The sequence below is a fragment of the Doryrhamphus excisus genome, linkage group LG9, assembly GCF_037039965.1.
Source record: "Doryrhamphus excisus strain RoL-2023G ecotype Guam linkage group LG9, RoL_Dexc_Guam_v1.1, whole genome shotgun sequence".
Lineage (NCBI taxonomy): Eukaryota > Metazoa > Chordata > Actinopteri > Syngnathiformes > Syngnathidae > Doryrhamphus > Doryrhamphus excisus.
Window position 1 is genome coordinate 7,770,788 of NC_136365.1, and position 19,935 is coordinate 7,790,722.

The window sequence follows — 19,935 nt, forward strand, 5'->3', positions numbered from 1 at the left end:
CTGACTGATAATTTAATTGTGAAAGTATATGCAATCAGTGTGTATGATATAGTTTGGATGCAGTAATATATGCAAGGACTCTATTGACTTGTTTCGATGTAGTTCAGGGGTCTCAAACTCAATTTACCTGGGGGCCACAGGAGCTAGGGTCTGGGCGAGGCTGGGCCGCATCAGGTTTTCCAAAAAAAAAAAAAAAACGCATTTAATAAAAACAGAAAAATGAATAAACTTTTGGTTCCGATTTACTACAAGTAAAGCTCTGATAAAACATTCCACTGTTCTCAAATATCTTCATTTTTATTTTTCTACACAAAATAAGAAATAAGAAATAAAATAAATAAACAAATCAAGAATAAAGAAAATCAATCAATCAGTAATAAATAAATCTAATAATAATAATAAAACGGCAAATAATAAAAACTTAAGAAACCACATATAGTTGGTGGGTAGACAAATTATTTTTTCAGATTAAAATTAACAAAGCATTATTAGAGCCAAGTAGACATGACAAAACACGACTATAGTCACATTTATACTTTTTTATTTACAACATATTGCGCAACTGCAGGGTCTTGAGACACATGCTAACTCGCAAACTAGAGAGCTAGCGACCTAAACAATAGTCTCCAAGTTATTTCCTTTAAATTTAAAAAGCCAAAAACTTACCACTTCCACACGGATAGGGAGGATAACTATTAACAGTTATTTAACCTTTAACATGAATTAATCAAATGTAATATTTTTTTCTGGGTACATGATACCATACAGCATCCATATCAAACTTGCGCGGGCCGCACTAACATTAAACTTTCATATCAAGGCGGGGACCTCAAACTAGTGTCCTGCGGGCCACATTTGGCCAGCGGGCCGCGTGTTTGAGACCCCTGATATAGTTTGTCTCCATTGGTCACATCAAGGCTTCTCGTTGCCACAAAAAGCCCATGTCATGCCGCACATACTGGGTGGTTTGAATACTTTGGCCTCTAGCATCCTGGCTATCCTTACTCATTTCATAGATTGCACTCACCACATTTGGCAGAACATCAGCTCCCTTCAGGATTCAGTGACACGCAGAAAACATTCCCTTCCCTTTCCTGGCCTGCCAAATCTCAGCACTCAATAGCAGCGGAGCCAATGTCTGTCAACGTGTGCAAAATATGTTGGGGTTAGGCAATTGTGACGTTTGGGGGAATGATACTTAATGGAGGCATCATAGTAACCAATGTATTTCTGCTTTGTACATGCATGTTTATTCAATAGTTGTGATATTTTGTGGTAAAACCAAATGGACTGCTACATAGTCTGTATAATGGTTACTCAATATAATTACACAAAGCTCAACAATATGTTCCTAATTTGTTCTTACCAGTAATTATTTTGGACATTTTGCACAAGTACATTGTGCTGTAATTGTTATTGATGGGTTAGACATTTTTACAGCTGACGTTATATACCGTACATTCACATTCACTGATCCTTTTAGCCAACGTGACACAGCTTTTAGTACAATGATCAAGTAAAACAATTAACTGTTGAATTAGCATGGCAATCAAAATGGAACATTATTATCTTTATACACATACAAGAAATAACAATGTTTTTTTAAGTCTGTAAATGTCTGGGTAGATTTATGACTACATAAGTCAACAATGTGACAAAAAGCAGGACAGTGTCCAGAGCCCACACAGTGTGTGTGTGTGTGTGTGTGTGTGTATGTGTGTGTGTGGTCTGACACTGCAGTCTGGCATGTCTAATATGACAGACAGTTGCCACAGGCTGTTTTGATTGATTGACAGCACATGAACCTCAGTACAGAGAGGCATTTTTTTCAGGTGCCCGATCTTTCACAGGATCTTGTGTCCTTATTGCAGTCTTGAATGCAAACCTTTAATAACATAAGCATGGCACAGTAATACCTCGTTTATTGTGGTTAATTGGTTCCAGGCCCTACCATGGTAAGAGAATGTCAGCAAAGTAGGATTACTTATATGTAAATTTAATGGTTTCCTTCTAAATGCTAAGTGAAGAATGGACAGGAAGTGATGTCAGGTGTTCAGAGTTGCGTTTCAGTTTTGCGTGGGTTACGGCCGCAACAGGAGCGTGTGTTTTCATTTGGGCTTATTGTGCCTGTTGTGAGTTAATTCATCCATCCATGCCGCTTATCCTCACTAGTGTCGTGAGTATGCTGGAGCGGGGGTGGGGGCGGGGTACATCCTGGACTGGTCGCCAGCCAATCACAGGGCACATATAGACAAACAACCATTCACACTCACATTCATACCTATGGACAATTTGGAGTCATCAATTAGCCTAACATGTTTTTGGAATGTGGGAGGAAATTGGTACCCGGAGAAAACCCACACGAACAGGGAGAACATGCAAACTCCATGTTCAAGTTCAAACCTGCAATAAAAGTATGTTGTTTTGGCAATCAAATCTGGAAAACGTGTGTTCCAGTTTCACATAAGGATTGTGGATGTTGGGAAAAATGTAAACAAATGAAAAAGGAATTACAAAGAGATACTACACACTCAATGTGGCATATCAATCAATAGCATAGTAAAAAACAAACAAGTTGGAATGTTCATCATAACTCTAAAAAATATATATTGGCATACAAATAATAGCATATCCACTTGAAAATGTACAATAGCACACAGTACCTGACCCTCATAAACATGGGGGGTTGTTTTTCAGATGGATAATCATTTCAGTTTTCTCAGCTGTCTGATCCTTTTGTCATGGATAATAATGGAGGCTGTGCCAGAGAACCTCTCACACTCCACACATGGTGGAGGTGTGGAGGTGCACAGAGAAATCTTTGAAAACAGAAATGGATTAAATGACTGTTGTTGTGGGTCACCTTTCTTCTGAGCACCACTTGACTGTCAAAACTCTGCATACTCCTTACGTGATGCTTTTGCAAATTTGATTTGTGGGGGTTGAAATGTACGATGCTGCTGCCACAAGTTGCCCTTTGATAATTTTCTCAATAATACACGTGAAGTAACTCCACACAGTTGACAGGACATCATCAAGCTACTCCGCTACAGTGTGTTCCAGCAGCAGCTGTTAAGTTCACAGTAGTGGGAACCCAAAATGTAGAGGCAGGGAAAAGAAGGAGCAACAGAAGGCTTGTTAAAATTGTTACAAAAAAAGGACGAACGGCAAAAATAAAATAAAATGCTTCTGAGAACTCACAAGCATAGGAGCGTAGGAAGAGACACCAGCAAACAAAAGGAATGAAGCAACGTTTCCTGCGCCTCCTCATGAACCTCATCCAGAATGAACCACTTTTTAAAGGTTATGCCACAGCATCTCAGTAGGATTCAGATCAGGACTTGACTAGGCCACTCCAAAGTCTTTATTTTGTTTTTCCTCAGTCATTCAGAAGTTGACTTGGTGGTGTGTTTTGGATCGTTGTTCTTCTGCAGATCCCAAGTTGGTTTCAGCTTGAGGTCACAAACAGATCGCTGGACATTGTACTTCACAATTATTTGGTAAACGACATAATTCATGGTTCCATTTATCATGCAAGTCTTCCAGGTCCTAAAACAGCCTCAAACCATCACACTACCACCACCATATTTAACCACCATTTAGAAGTGAGCCCTGAAGGAAGTTCTGGATAGCTCAGGGCACTTTTTTCTAACACAGTTAGTTCCTCTGATGTCAATGTGATCTGGACTTCCTTAGATGGGCTACCGTTTGCCAGCACTCATTAAACGCAGACTTAGATATCCGGAAGTCCTCAGGAGCGTTTGGGAAATTGACCAATAACAGCAGATGTGGGCATACCTAGGACGGAAAGGGGTGGAGTAAATTAAACAGACAGTTTGGGTCGAGAGCAGGAAGTCCACGGAAACACTGCAGAAAGAGGTGCAAACTCTGGAAGATCTAGAAAGCTTTATGTGCAGGTTATCATGTGTAGCTGCTCTACAGGAGTCCACAACTCAATACAAAGCGCCGAAAATGAGAATAAGTAGTGATATATGGCTGCTATTAGCCTGGACAGGTGCAAACTTACAGCGTTTATGTAAAAAGTGAATAAAGTACAAATTACTGTTTACGCTGTACAATGTTCATAATTGATGACATCTATTTATTCTTCACATTATTATTTATTATTTATTATTTATTATTTATTATTTATTATTTATTATTTATTATTTATTATTTATTATTTATTATTTATTATTTATTATTTATTATTTATTATTTATTATTTATTATTACACGGGAGCCAGGCAACAACATTTTGTTGGCAATTTCACTGTTGAGTTATTATGCAGTGACAATAAAGAAAGTCTATGTCTATGTCTCTCTAAGTGCACAATACCCATCAATAATATCATTAGCATTTGAGCTACAGACACACAAACTGATGTATTTTTAGGCTAGATTTTAGGCAACACATTTCAAATACTATCATGGGAAATTTTGAAAATAATTCAAAATTGTTTAAAAATGTGAATGTGACCTTTAAAAACACAACAGAGTCTATATGTTGAGAATATGGCTTCCTGCATAGGTATTGTGTGTAAACACCACATGTAACCTCTATAAAATGTCACAGTGATTATGTTACAATCTGTCTGCATCGTATTTTCTTTACTTGCAGTCTAACGGGATTTTAAAAAAGCCAAATCCTTTGTTCTTCTGCTTTTCAGGAAAATAGTTGCGCTCCATACATTACAGAGTGGCCCCATAACAAAATTAGCATCTTCTCGAAGCCAAGCATCTGGGATTTGTGCATACCCAGTGCTGCTATTTTTACTCGCTGCTTATTATGAGCCTGAGGTCTGCTCCGGTGTCAGAAATTAGGGAGAAAATAGACACAAAAACGTGTTCGTGTGGGAAGATGTGTGCACATGCGATGTTATTATTCATCCTTGACGGAATTTACATTGTCCTCTAAGTCAGCAGGGAGGTGCAATAAAGGCATGCACCTGCATGTGTGTGTGTGTGTGTGTGTGTGTGCGGCACTGTGGTCTATTTGACCTCCTCCCCACCTCTTCCCTTGTCTTCCAGTCTTCATTACCATCTCCATGCTTCACACAGCTGCTGTCTGCCCACACACTGATGCAGATACAGTGCAGCACACAGAAACAACGGGACAGCTTCTCTCTCTTTCTCAACAATGGTGTGCATGTGTGTGTGTTATGGAATCCGTGGCTTTATGAGGACTAAAATCTGATTTCACTGTCACATCATGGGGACCCGGCTGCTCGGTGGAAGTGCGGTTAGCATGTCTGCCTCGAAGTCCATCCATAAACTGTCTCATGTGGAGAGGGAGGGAACATTATAACATTATGGATGGACATTCTGTAACCTGCAGAGGAGGATTTTTGTAAAGTATATATTATATGGTGGGTGGAGAGATGATCCAAGTCATCATCTTATGCTGTGTTTGTGGAAAATGCAGTTCAAGTCCCATTAGTAGCAGAGACTAATGATTATTACGGTGTTGTTGGTTTACTCTGAGAAACCTCTTTAGTTTCACTTTGAAAACCAATTACTGTATTTTCTGGACTATAAGTTGCTGTGGCATATGAGTGGCATCAGTCAAAGGATGCATCACGAAGGGGAAAACTATATAAGTTAAGTTGCATGCACTGATATTTATCATAGAGCTATCATAAGAGCAATAAGGTTTTTTTTTCTCATGTGTACCGAACTACGTCACAAGCTCAACCACTAAGTGTTACCAAAAAATACAACCACCACCCCACTTGAACTTAAAGGGGAGGAGCTCTTTTTGGGGACTTTTGCCCATCATTGACAATCCTTTTGTTAAACATGAACACATATTTATTTCCCTTTTCTGTACATGACAACGCGAGAAAACATGTTAATTATGATGCTACAATGCTATCATTGGGATACACCTATTTTGACAATGAAGCCCTATAAAAACCTTTAACAACATTGTATGGTTTGATATAAGGCTGCACGGCGACCAAGTGGTTATCGCGCAGCCCTCACAATTTGGAGACCCAAGTTCAATTCCACCCTCGGCCATCTCTGTGTGGAGTTTGCATGTTCTCCCCATGCATGCTTGGGTACTCCGGTTTCCTCCCACATTCCAAAAACATGTTAGGTTAATTGGCAACTCCAAATTGTCCATAGGTATGAATGTGAGTGTGAATGGTTGTTTGTCTATATGTGCCTTGTGATTGGCTGGCAACCAGTCCAGGGTGTACCCCGCCTCTCACCCGAAGACAGTTGGGATAGGCTCCAGCACCCCCGTGACCCTCGTGAGAATAAGCGGTAAAAAAATGAATTAATTAATGGTTTCATATACATTTTGTGATCATACATGTAATAGTTGCAGTATCTTGCTGTATTTTGGTGATTTAAAACACTACCCAAGCGTATTTTCGAAGCACATTGATACACACACATGTGCTAGTTCCTACAGCAGCAAAACACTTACAATGTCCGCTCTCATTTGGGATGGCTGTGTCTTCCAGCACAATGCGTGTGCTCCAGTCCTCAGGTAAAAAAAAAACTGATGGCAAACAAGCATCTTGTTGAGTCTTCGTAGGGAAATTGGTCAGCGAGGTGTCTAGTTTTTTAGTTCATATCAATGCATCAAGGAAAGAAGTTTGGGTAGTGTTTGAAATGAAACCACACAGAATTTAAGATAAAAATGTACAAAAACCTTGGCGGTTGAGTGGTTAGCGTGCAGACCTCACAGCTAGGAGACCAGGGTTCAATTCCACCCTCGGCCATCTCTGTGTGGAGTTTGCATGTTCTCCCCGTGCATGCCTGGGCTTTCTCCAGGTACTCCGGTTTCCTCCCACATTTCAAAAACATGCTAGGTTAATTGGTGACAAATCGGTGTACCCCGCCTCTCGCCCGAGGACAGCTGGGATAGGCTCCAGCACTCGCCGCGACCCTCGTGAGGAAAAGCGGTAGAAAATGAATGAATGAATGAACCTCTGCACTGACTTTACCTCATAGATTAGCTCCAGAAGAGGATTTTGTGTGTTATTTATCACTTAACTGTACCAATTAGGACAAAAACAGTGATGATGACTGCAGAAAAGAGAAATTCAATAATTAGCAGAAAAAGTGGTCCACACACCTCTATCTGGCTTCTGGCTGGTATAATAGCATGATATTAAGATAAACCAGTATTAATACTAATGTTTGAATTCTTTTTCATTTCTGTGACAGTATCCTACACGTCTGTCACATATAATCAAATGGTGAGTAGTTTTTAACTTCTTTTTACACATATATGAATATATATGAAAAATATTAAAATGACATCCCTGATGGTATAATATCACAATTCAAAAAGGAGCGCTTTAAAGCAGTGTTTTCAAAATTGTATGTTCCTTTGTGTGTATTTAACCTTATTTGTGTGCGCATATGCAACGTTGTGTGTTTGTGCATCCAATTGAGTGTGCGTTTGTACTTGTCCTGATGTGAATAGATGAGGTGGGCTCAGCATCTCCTATTAACCTGCCATTTCACAGTCCACAAAGTGCAATAATGGTGAGACTAAAGACACACGCACACACACACACACACACATCTCTTTGCACAGCCCTTTAACACGTTTAAAAAAAAAACTGGGGAGGTGATTGCTTTGACTCCCCCTGTAATCACACCATTTTAAAGGGGCCTCTGAGGCAATCCCACACGCTTGCACATAGAACACTGTGTATCACCTTTCCCTCTGGATTTGGTCCTTATAGCACTTTACATCTGATAATGAATGCTTTATATGTAAGTGTGTCATAGACAGATGTATACAATACCATGTGCCGTGCTTGGACAATTCAATATATATGTATATTGGTCTATTTCAATAGTTTGTAACAGCACACTACAGATGATTCTCCTTGGTTTTTAACGTTTGACATCCCACAAGCTGTTTATAGAAGAATTTCGCTCCAGTGCCACATGGAGCTGAAATCATAGACGCCGTGGTGGACCAGTGGTTAGCACTGTCGCTCTTCATTTTGTGAACCAAGCAAGCATCACAGCTTTCAGTCGATGTCAATTGCAATAATGTTAAAGTAAACAGTGCAGGGCCCAGTGAGACAAATGCTGATGTCTCTATGTTGTTAAGTCACAGGAGGTCGCTGTCATGCGTCGTCTACCGGAGATGAAAGATGCAGGAAAGACGAGGCAAGCGGGATGTGTCATTTGTATGAGCATTTGAATTTACATACTTTTACATACTTCTTCATTTGTTTGTAGTGACAGTGCATTAAGGTATATTGCCGACAATTTGAAGGGGGCAGCTCCAGTTGTGAAGGCAGAAAATGACCCCTTCAAGTGTCACTGTCATTACTGTATTATTGTATCATTTCAAAGTAGATTTTTGTCAATGCAAAAACATAATTTTAGGATGCCTGTAAATCCTGTTTCTCAGTTCTCAAATAATACACTTTTGTTTTAAGTGGAGCAGTTCAAGTATCACTCGTCTTGTTGCAATGTGGTCACTATATCAGAATGTCGTTGTGAAAGCTCTCAATTTCCCGGTCAATCTACGCTCCCACTCTGACCGATGCATGGTCACAAGCTTCAGACAGTGACCCAAATATCATAGATCCAAGCAACTGGTGTAATTTTCCTTAGCAAGGTGTCTACGCCTTCTGGGCTCACTTTGAGAGCTAGGATGATGAGTCCTGTCATCCGGCAAAATGAAACAACCACTCCTCTACATCAAGAGTAGTCAGCCAAAGTCACTCAGGCATCTTTCTTAGATGCCTCCTGGATTTTGACCCGAGACACAGTGGGGGACTATGTCCCACAACACGTCATCACTGCATGCTTGTCACCTGTTTATTGTCGCATATGTGTTCCACAGCAGATGCACAAGCAGCGGTGCAGTCATAAAATAGTCTTTATCCACACATGTAAACACTGGAACACATCGCACACAGTAATATGACGGGAGTGAAAGTAACTGAGATCTGATTTTTGCAAGGAGGAATTTTTCTAATGCAAATGTATTACTCTTTTAAATACATATTGTTTTGAGAATCCAAACTCTTTAGTTAAGTGTCCCCGCCAACTACGATTTTCCTCACCAAAATCTGACTAGAACGCTGCCTAAAGCCATTGGAATTGCTCAACAGTTTGAGGGCTCCCACAGAAGAGGAAGATAAACACATACAGTATGTGGTCAACAAAACGAAAGCAATTTGCTCCCACTAAAAAAAATGCACAGTAAAAAGAAACACAGTCAAGCATGCTGAAACCTACCACAGTCGTGGAAAAGACCCCATGCACACGTGGAATCAAGGAAAATGATGCTAAAGGCTTACGAGCCCCATTAGTGAAACTGGACAAAGCCAAAGATACGCAAAAGTTCTACTACAGCGTCAACGTTCCGGTTTGATCTGAGCCCAAAGGTCAGGAGAGGCCAGGAGAGGTACTAATGACAATTGGGAAGTAGTACAATCATAATTTCAATATTTAATGTATCTATATTTTGTCACGCCCGGTGTAGGTTACCACGTGACACTTTTAAGTTACCTTCTTGGGCTTTAGTTTTTGGTCGGGGGCTCTAAATAAATATTTTTACCTGCTCTCTGCATCCTGGGGTCGAACCGCAAAGCCAACTATGCACAAACGTGACATATTTCACTGTAACACCATTGATGCTTTTCTCTTTATGTTAGTTTTAATGTGTTGTGAAGTGGTTGTTTGGTTGGGGGGGGGGAGTTGTGACTATGCTGTGGTTGGGTGATTAATGAACTGGTTGCTCTCGGCACATGGCTGCGTGCCTTGGGCTGGGTGAGGGTGGTTGGCTGTGGGGGTTGTTGTGTCTTTTCCGTGTTGACAAGGATTAGTGAATGTTTTTGTTGAGATGATGTTCGGAAATTGGACATTTAGGGGGTGGGATTAGATAAGTTGGGACTTCTTCGAAATAAACCATTGTCCACATACTGTGTCCAGCTTTAAGATAAGAGTATTGTGGCTACCATCAAAACAGTCGAAAAGATGATTGATGAAAAAATTATTTAGTTAGCATAAGATATCGTTACAGGGCATTACATAAAAAATGCATGACCACATTTTCTGACAAAATATTGTGGCTTTCCTGGGTCACAGTTGGGTAAACGTGTGCTATGGCAGACCACTTGGCTTTGTTGTGTTCTCATAATATATTATATTTAAAACGTACAAATATGCAATGAAGGGTTTTCAAAAAAAAATGTTGAAAGACAAGCAATTGGTTCACATCCACATTGTGTTTGTTTAACAACCACTAGTGTAAACAGTTATGTTTCAATTTGAATATTCATGCTCCAATAAGCGGCTGCTTAGTGCACAGGCCACACAGCTGGGAGACCCGGGTTCGATTCAGCGCTCTGTTTGGAGTTTGCATGTTCTCCCCATGTGTGGGTTTCCTCTCACATTCCAAAAACATGCTAGGTTCAAACTCCAAATTGTCCATAGGTATGAATGTGAGTGTGAATGGTTGTTTGACTATATGTGCCCTGTGATTGGCTGGCGACCAGTCCAGGGTGTACCCCGCCTCTCGCCCAAGGACAGCTGGGATAGGCTCCAGCATGCCCACGACCTTTGTGAGGATAAGCGGTATAGAAAATGGATGGATGGATGTTCCAATAAGCTTAATCCATTTGGTTTTTTTTAGGATGTTCCACATTGATAGCCTACTTGTTGTGTATTAAGAGTATTAACAGTGCCGCTATCCCATGCGAGAAACTCTCTCTAGACAACCGCTTATGTTTGGGGTGTGTGTCTAGTTTACTGTCAGTGTAATTTGGGCTATTTCTATGATAATTCTTGCAATAATTCCTCTTTAGGCATATTAGTCAGGATAAAAGGGCACACCTGCTGGTATTGGGATTATTTTGGAATAAACAAGGCCTCTATAGAGGGGATTGTACGTATATCAAGTATGCAGTGTTTCTTCCTTTCCTACTTAATTCCCCTTCCTTTTTTCTCCCTCATTCTACCTTGTAGCTTGTTACCTATTCCTGCCATTCATCTCCTTTTTCTCATGACTCCCTCCTACTCGTACACTCATTCCAATTCCACTTACATCCCCACCCACTTTTCTCATTTGATTACCTTTTCTCCATGGCATCCTTGTCTCCATTCGGATTTTTAAGACCTCTTTTCACCATTCCTTGTTTTTACACCTGATTAGACTCACGTTTGTATCTCACATTAACATCTACTTTTCTATTCATTTATTGTTGTCTCACCGTCAACAGTATTTCACATCACCTGCAGACGAACACTTCTGCCTCTGTTTCTCTATATCTATTCTTCAAGCTCCATTCTCTCCTTTTCCCAATCATATTGCATCCCTGAGCCAAATATTTGTATTCTTCACCAACCTTCATACTTTGTGTTAGTGACGTGCGGTGACGTTCAAGGCTTGTGAGACAATGACTCCTTTGGAGTTTTTTGTTAATACAGGGTGCACATTAGGATAATAATTCATGTTGATTACAAAATCTTTTCAAATTGTTTTCAGGTACTTCTTAATTCGCTTTATATATTTTTTTATATAAAAAAAACATTTGTGTTCTTACTTTGTATGTGTATATGAACTACATGGAAAAGTTATGATACTTTGTTGTAAAAGTCTTATCATCCTGGTGAACTTGGGTATAAAATCCTCCATGTTGACTGTCAAATTTATGTGTTTTTTCTGTAGCACTGCTGTTTGTGCATGTCAAAAATCCATCCATCCGTTTTCAATGCTGCTTATCCTCACTAGGGGGCATGCTGGAGCCTATTCCAGCTGACTTGAGGCAAGAGGCGGGGTACACCCTGGACTGGTTACCAGCCAATCACAGGGCACATATAGACAAACAACCATTCACACTCACATTCATACCTATGGACAATTTGGAGTCACCAATTAACATAGCATGTTTTTGGAACGTGGGAGGAAACTCCATGTATTTCCATGTATTTTATTGTGTGATGAGCAAGAATAATGATGTCACACTTACATTAAAAACATTACATATGCTATGTAATACATGTTTCTGCAACATCATACTATTGGAGACATGTTGACAAACAGAAACTGTCAGTCTCTGTGAGCCAACTCAGTGTACACTCAGTTGGCAGGGCTTGCACACTAAGCCAAGAAGAGATGCTCATGGAATCATACAGAAAATATATTTACAATACAGTTCAATGTATAAATATTAATGTTTATTTATGTTATTTGTTGTTTAGGTTTTTTTTTATCATGACAAATGAGGCAAAGCCTCCCCTAAACACACCTCAGGCTTTCTGCTGTTTGTGACTTTCTACCACATTTGTCTCAAAATCATATTTTTTTATGCCACACATGAATCCTTATATCTTATACTTACAACACTTGCTGTTTTAAGCTTTGAACAACATCATTTTTTAGCAACATCTATAGCTCTCCATGAACATACTGTTCTTCACCTCACTTATTGAGGGGCTGCCTGGTTGAAGCATAGTTGCTCTCATTGCTGAAGGAGTTGGTCCCCGGATTGAGCCAATTGTTAAACAATGCTGCCATCTATTGGGAAAGACAGACTGATGCACATAACAATTATCTTCACCCCAGGGGAGTCATTGTTGAATGACAAGCATACACAAAAATTTTAAGACCAGTTTAAAAATTGCCAGAATTTACATTTTGCACTGTTCGATGTAGAGCTTCAAAATGCAAAAAAGTAAAAATTAGAGTAAGACAAGGACAAAATTGAGTCAGCAATTTATTGTAAACAACAATTAAACAGAAATAGGCTGTTGATCAGAACAGTCTACTACTCATCTTTAATTGAACAAAAGCAACCATAAATTCATGTTCAGTACTGTGGATAGGTTAACAAAGTATCACAGTATCAACAACCTCAGTTTGGGTATCTCTGTGGAGTTTGATGGTCTTTTTTCTCACGTGTGGTTTTTCTCTAGACCCATGGCATATTCTGCCATTTTTGGTTCCTGATGGGAGCCCCATTGGGGATGTAGGAGGTTTTAAGGACCTGAAAAAAATGCTGTACATTTGTGTGTGTCAGGTTTACACTTCCTGACCTGAAAAAAATAATATAACTGCCGCAGACATGCAAAAATTCAGAAAATTTACCCCTCCAAAAAGTGGCATTTTCTGGCACTTTGGAGTTTTGCTAGGAGGCCCAATGAGTGTGTGTGAGGTTTAATCTTCATGTATTTGTTGGCCCACTGTATTTATTTCTGCTTGTGCGTATTGGTTTTGGGGTGGTCAAATAGTAAGTTTATGCAAAACTGCACGCCACTGGAGGAACCTACACCTTGAGGTTCATGGGATGTCCTCTTCTGAGCGAGAGTATGTTGTAAACCTAATCTCCTCGCACCTTATAACTCACTCTGCTCTGGTGCTCTGATGCTCTGGTTCCTCTCCAGCTAGGCTGAACTGGGTCTTTACTGGACCCCAAAGTAACCTTTTTGTTTTGCTGCAGTGCCCAAGTACTACACTAGGGGGCAGTTTATCCCCACAAATGACTAGCATCTTTTTTTTGTGGGCAACACTTGAGGTTTTGATAGCTCACTCACAGATACACTGTATCACTCTATCTCACTCACAGCATGTAAATTGACAATTGCCATTGTTATTTACATATATATTAAGTGACAAAAAAAATGCATACAGTATTTTCATGTTCTTGTTAGAAGGCAGAGAACATACTCCTCACAGTTGAGCATTAACATGAAGATTTATTGTTGTGCGAATAGCATTTTTAAAATGAAAGATTGTAGAGAAACAATGTACTATCTTTGATTGAGGAGAAAATAATGCTGTTCTTATCAGGCATGACGATGACCTGCTACCTTGTTATCACTCAACAATCTGTCATTTCCTTGTTCAGCTCAGTCAGGAAGTACAAGTACAATTATAAACCTGTGGACCGTGAAAGTTGATTCATTTGACTGCAAGCAATGCTCCTTGGCTCTTTATTACAAAAAAATCCTGTACCTCAGAAATAGCTTTACACACACCAGAAAGTGGAAGTGCAATTACTTAGGAAAAACCATTTTTGCATGACAGCAGTATGATTGATATGAACACAATTGTCCTTAAATGTTCAAGTGATCCTGCTCCATTCCCGACCATGCGTGTGAATCCCTGAGGTCTCTGTCCGTACCCGTATAGGAATTCAGCATTCTCTGACACATTGCATGCAATGTGTCTTCCGGATTTAATGCTCCTCAGGGAACAGTTGAACGGCCCATTTGAAGTCCATTCCAGCTGACTGCGGATGGTCAACCATCCTCCTGCCTCAATACTTTTAAATGTACTTTGCTTCACAGGTGTTTGAGATTCACTTTGGGAAGACCAGAACACATCCGCATCGGGGTAGACGTTGCTGAATGTGCAGACCGGACCGTTGGTGGACAGACCACCCTTGACTGCCCCACAGCACTCTGAGGAGAACACCATCAGGTTGGAATCAACAACACTCATGCAATGGTTGGTCAAAACATTAGGCACACAAAGCTTTCAAGGAAAAAATTTGGGGGGAATTTTGCTCATCGTGTGCATTCTAAAGATATAAAAACAGCTAAAAAGAGGCAGCTCATTAATGAACATAATGGGACAAAGCCTACAAAGCCTGTGCATGCCGTGACCATGCAGTAGGAGGTACATTCATGATAATGTAATAATAATAATAATAATAATGATAATGTAATACTACATGTATTTTGCCATATTTTGTCTATATGTGCCCTGTGATTGGCTGGCCACCAGTCCAGGGTGTACCCTGCCTCTTGCCCCAAGACAGCTGGGATAGGCTCCAGCACCCCCGCGACCCTCGTGAGGAAAAGCGGTAGAAAATGAATGAATGAATGGTCCTTTTTAAGCATTACCAGAACTTTCTTCCGGGCTGAATTGATTTCACACAGCAACATAGAAACCAACGCTACAATTAGGATTAACTTTCCCAAACTCAAAAACAGAAACAGCAGTAGCTCCAAAGTGTAGCATTACCTTTCAGTAGTAGCCTGAAGCATTGTTAGTACAGCACTGATGTGTTGTAAGCTAGCCAGAGTGGTGTGGTGTCACTACGCCAGTGATGTAGTGCTTTGGTGTAACAATAATAGTAATGGTAATGGTAATGGTTTTATTTCATTTGAACATGCATCAGATTACAATTGAGTGCATCACATAATCAGTTCACAGTTCCACATGTCCAAAAGGAGTAGGAAGAAGCAAAGCTTATTAAATCCTACCCCTCCGTCTGGTACTTTTACAATCAGTAACTGTTACATTTGTTCACTTCCTGCTTTCCATAATACAGTTCAAGGGTTGTTTTTTTTTTTTTTTTAATTTTTAAATTTTAAATTTTTTGTCCCGTACCAAAGGGAATACTAACAACGTTGCTGCAGCTTGGTTAGTATACAAGTTACACTATGTAAATGTAGTGTTGTTGACAGCTTTAGGAGTTTTTTTCAGAAGGCTTTACAGGTGGAATGAGGCTGTTGTTGATATATTTTATATAAATCAGCAGGTCTTTTTTGGTCTGTGTGTAAAAATAATAACATTTAACATGTGATCCTGTTGTTTGTGTTTTGACTTTTTTTTCCAGTGACTTACAACATGCTTAGTGATGTCATATGGTATTTTAGACATTTGAAAATACCATAAGAATGTGCCAAAACGTGAGCATAATGGGTCCCCTTTCAGAATGTTGAGTAATGTGAGCTGCCTTGAATGCTACACTTCCATCATGCATCATCAAAGAGTAAATAGTCATATTTTAGTTTGTGACAGTTTGTCATAGAGTGCTTTACTTCTTTTTACACTAGCATAATAGCATATAATGTGGAAAACGTTACTAAAAACTTGACTGTGCAGTTGACGCTGAAACTGTTTTTTTTTCTATGGGAAAAATGAATTCCAAATTCCAAAAATGGGACCGTGTTTGACCTTTATGGTTGCACTACATTAGCATGGTCAGAAGCTAACATTCAGCACAGCATGAGAGGTGTCCCAGTAGCAGGGGTCACCATGGCAACAAGAAGAATGCTGTTCTTTGTAATGATGATATTGTTGCTGCAAAGCTACTTGGCTGTATCAATTTTATACTTCGTTGAAATCAGTAATGCTTATAATGATATCTCTGCGGGGTCACTGATGGATTTAGCCCCTTCTCTGTGATTGTGTGAATGTGAGTCTGAATGGTTGTTTGTATCCTGTGATTGAATGGTGAGCCAGCCAATCAGCTGGGCTGGGCTCCATCTCAGCCGTGACCCAGACCAGGATAACATCGATTTAACATTTAAAAGGCTCAGTTTGTGGGGTTGCTGCCTGTGTTTATGGGTAGCCATTCAACCCATGAGCAAAGATTCCCGTAATGGTTCCCACAAGCACTTAACCATTTCAAACCAATCAGTGCTTATAGCAGCATGTGCACTACCTAAGACTAATGTTCTAATGACCCAGCAGATCAGTCATTATAAATGTCACTTCATGTCTCGCATATGCACACCATTAGGTCCACACCTACATGTTGTAAAGTTTTATTTTAAATTCTAACATTATTAGAGCTCTGTAGACATGAAATAACACCACTATAGTCACCCTTACACTTATATTACGCACTATAGTATTGGTAGAGTTTCTGTACAGCACTTTCTGCAGTGGCTCATCAATGTAACGTTACTGATAATGAATGACCAGTGTTCAATACTACATATCACAATGCCTTTGAATGCATCTCCTGAATGCTTTATATTAATATTAATATTTATATTAATATTTATATTTATATTTATATTTATATTGATATTGATATTGATATTGATATTGATATTGATATTGATATTGATATTGATATTGATATTAATATTATTATTAATATTAATATTAATATTGATATTGATATTGATATTGATATTATTATTATTATTATTAATATTAATATTAATATTAATATTAATATTAATATTAATATTAATATTAATATTAATATTAATATTAATATTAATATTAATATTAATATTAATATTAATATTAATATTAATATTAATATTTATATTTATATTTATATTTATATTTATATTTATATTGATATTGATATTGATATTGATATTAATATTAATATTTAGCTTAATTTATAAATTTTTGTGCTTGATAATGCTTAAATACGCATATTTTAGACTAATAATAGCCAACCACAAGACAGCAATGATTTATTAATTTACTCATTCAATGCCAAAAAAAGATTCATGTTTTTTTTTAAATGAATGCTCGCTCCCAAAGACATATTTATACATATTTGCGCATTGTAGGGAAACTTTAATACATACACATGCACACCCATGCATACACACGCACACACACAGTTTAGTTCCAAATGTGAAAATTGTAAATAGTTCACGGTGTTATATTTGTAAATACATTTAGATGTAAAAGCAACCCTTTTTGTGTAGGCTGTGGTATAGTCACAAAACTTTTTGTACGTGTGTATGTATGTATTACGTATGTTTTCTGCTGATTAATAAAGAGCAACAAAAGGTAAAAACAAACTCTTTTTTTCTCATGAAAGATGAGATTCTAATCTATGTTTTTGTAGGTTCCATTTTTATATGGCCATAGAACTCAATATCCCTTGTGCCATGTAAAATCAGTCAAAATTGTCTAAAATGGCTTGTATTGAATGACTTGATATTCTGTATTATTATCGTGTAAATCCATGAAATTCCAAGTGCAAAGTGGCAATGGATTTCTGTACACTTATTAATAAATGATCATGTGGTCAAAGAGGTGTACGTTTTCTTTTTTACTTTGTCATGCATGCCATATCATTATTCAAGTTATGAAAATAACTTTAAACTTTTTCAGATTTGGGAAAAAACCTCTTTCCGAGATCTTCCAACAGTGAGGCAAACGTGCAAACCACTACACCACCAGTCTGCCCTACTTGCACATATGGGACAAAATAACGTTACAAAGTGTTTGAGAAGAATTGTGTACTGACCTTGCAGCTCTATCCAGCTGTATGCATGCGAAATGCCCCTGTTGGAGTGGAGTTTGCACATGTAGCGGTTTGAACCGCCGCTGTCCTCCGGCTGCACTTTTGCAAAGATGAGTGACAGCTGACCTTTTTCATACTTGCAGCGGAAGTCACTTTTTATGTTTCTGTGGTGGCTCAATTTCCCCCCGCTGTCCAATTGACACAAAGGCTTGTGGTTTTGGGACCATTCCATATGTTTGACTGACAGCCCGTCCCTCGATGTTGACACGTTGCAGCTCATTGCAACCTGCTTGTCGCACTCGGCTGTAACGTTGATGACACTCACCAAAGCTGTGAACAAACACAGTCGATGCAATGAGAATGTGATTAGTGGTCCATCTCATTATAACAATCCTAAAATTAGGATAACATAGCATTAAATGAATACCTCTCAACATCATTCATTCATTTTCTAGCGCTTATCCTCACGAGGGTCGCGGGGGTGCTGGAGCCTATCCCAGCTGTCTTTGGGCGAGAGGTGGCGTACACCCTGGACCGGTCGCCAGCCAATCACAGGGCACATATAGACAAACAACCATTCACACTCCAAATTTAAACCTATGGACAATTTGGAATCACCAATTAACTTAGCATGTTTTTGGAAAACATGCACGCTAACCACTCGTATGACGTGCCACCTCAACAACAACAACACCTAATTTCCAAAAAGTGGCAGCAGTTTGAGGCAGCACTATTCCTCTTCATAGAAAACTGGCATGTAAACATCAGTTCAAAACATACAAAGGGATTTCCCTATATCCTAAAGTTAATCGAGAAAATTTAGATAAAGTAACACTGTGAAGGATCTTGGGTGCTATCTAATAATATATATCAAATAAAGGTGTTTCCTACACTAGTTTTGTATTAGAAATTCAGGGGACAACAAATTTTACTGTAGACTACAGTCTGCAATTATAAACATGATTTTTATTTCCATTGACAAACACAAAGTTCCCAACCACGACGTTAATTCCATATTCTAACCCCACATACCTTGTACTGAAAGAGTCAGTTCAGTTAGAATGCAGGCAATGAGCAGCCTTGTGAGTCGCATCATGAGTCCTTTCTATAACACAGAACATTTGATTAAAATTAAAGTCAAGTATAAATGACCACATATATTTTACAAAGCCGGATACATAAAAACTGACCTTTCAGTTCTTAGACGATCGTGTTTTCTGTTTCTTTATGGTGCTTTTTATGTTCGGCAGTTCACACCACTCCCTGTGTAAAGAGCGTTAATGATTTGAGATTGTTGGATGTGCTTGGGAAAGTGTAAAGTCCAGCCAGGCTGAGTCTTTTGATAGGGCAGTGACAAAGTCAATCAAAGGCCTCTTTGTGCCAATCAAATGGAAGTCTTTTGCTGCTTCGCTTGAGTCAGTTACTGGTAGTGACGACAGTTTATTCTTCATTCTGTATATTCATTCATTCGTTTTGCTCGAGCAGCCCCCCCCCCCCCATTCTGTATATGCTATACAGGAAATCCCTCTATTCATTCATTCATTCATTTTCTACCGCTTTTTCCTCACGAGGGTCACGGGGGGTGCTGGAGCCTATCCCAGCTGTCTTCGGGCAAGAGGCGGGGTACACCTCGGACTGGTTGCCAGCCAATCACAGGGCACATATAGACAAACAACCATTCACACCTATGGACAATTTGGAGTCGCCAATTAACCTAGCATGTTTTTGGAATGTGGGAGGAAACCGGAGTACCCGGAGAAAACCCACGCATGCACGGGGAGAACATGCAAACTCCACACAGAGATGGCCGAGGGTGGAATTGAACCCTAGTCTCCTAGCTGTGAGGTCTGCGCGTTGACCACTCGACCGCCGTGCCGCCTGCCTCTATTCAATCAACGCAAATAAATGACAGGGTTTCAAATAAGTGGCACATTAAAAAAACGTGGCATTAATAGCTGTGGCTGTGGGCAACCTCCTGATGTCA

General features: G+C 39.3%; 1 protein-coding gene across 1 annotated transcript; it reads right to left on the reverse strand.

Annotated features, from left to right (window-relative positions):
• Positions 1-13,910: 13,910 nt before the first annotated feature.
• On the reverse strand, positions 13,911-19,378 carry LOC131142416 (uncharacterized). Its single transcript, XM_058091672.2, has 4 exons — positions 19,142-19,378; positions 18,984-19,056; positions 17,955-18,281; positions 13,911-14,397 (listed from the first exon to the last, which is right to left on the reverse strand). The coding sequence occupies exons 2-4, from the start codon at positions 19,045-19,047 to the stop codon at positions 13,994-13,996; spliced, it is 795 nt and encodes a 264-aa protein (XP_057947655.2). The 5' UTR covers positions 19,048-19,056; positions 19,142-19,378; the 3' UTR covers positions 13,911-13,993.
• Positions 19,379-19,935: the final 557 nt, after the last annotated feature.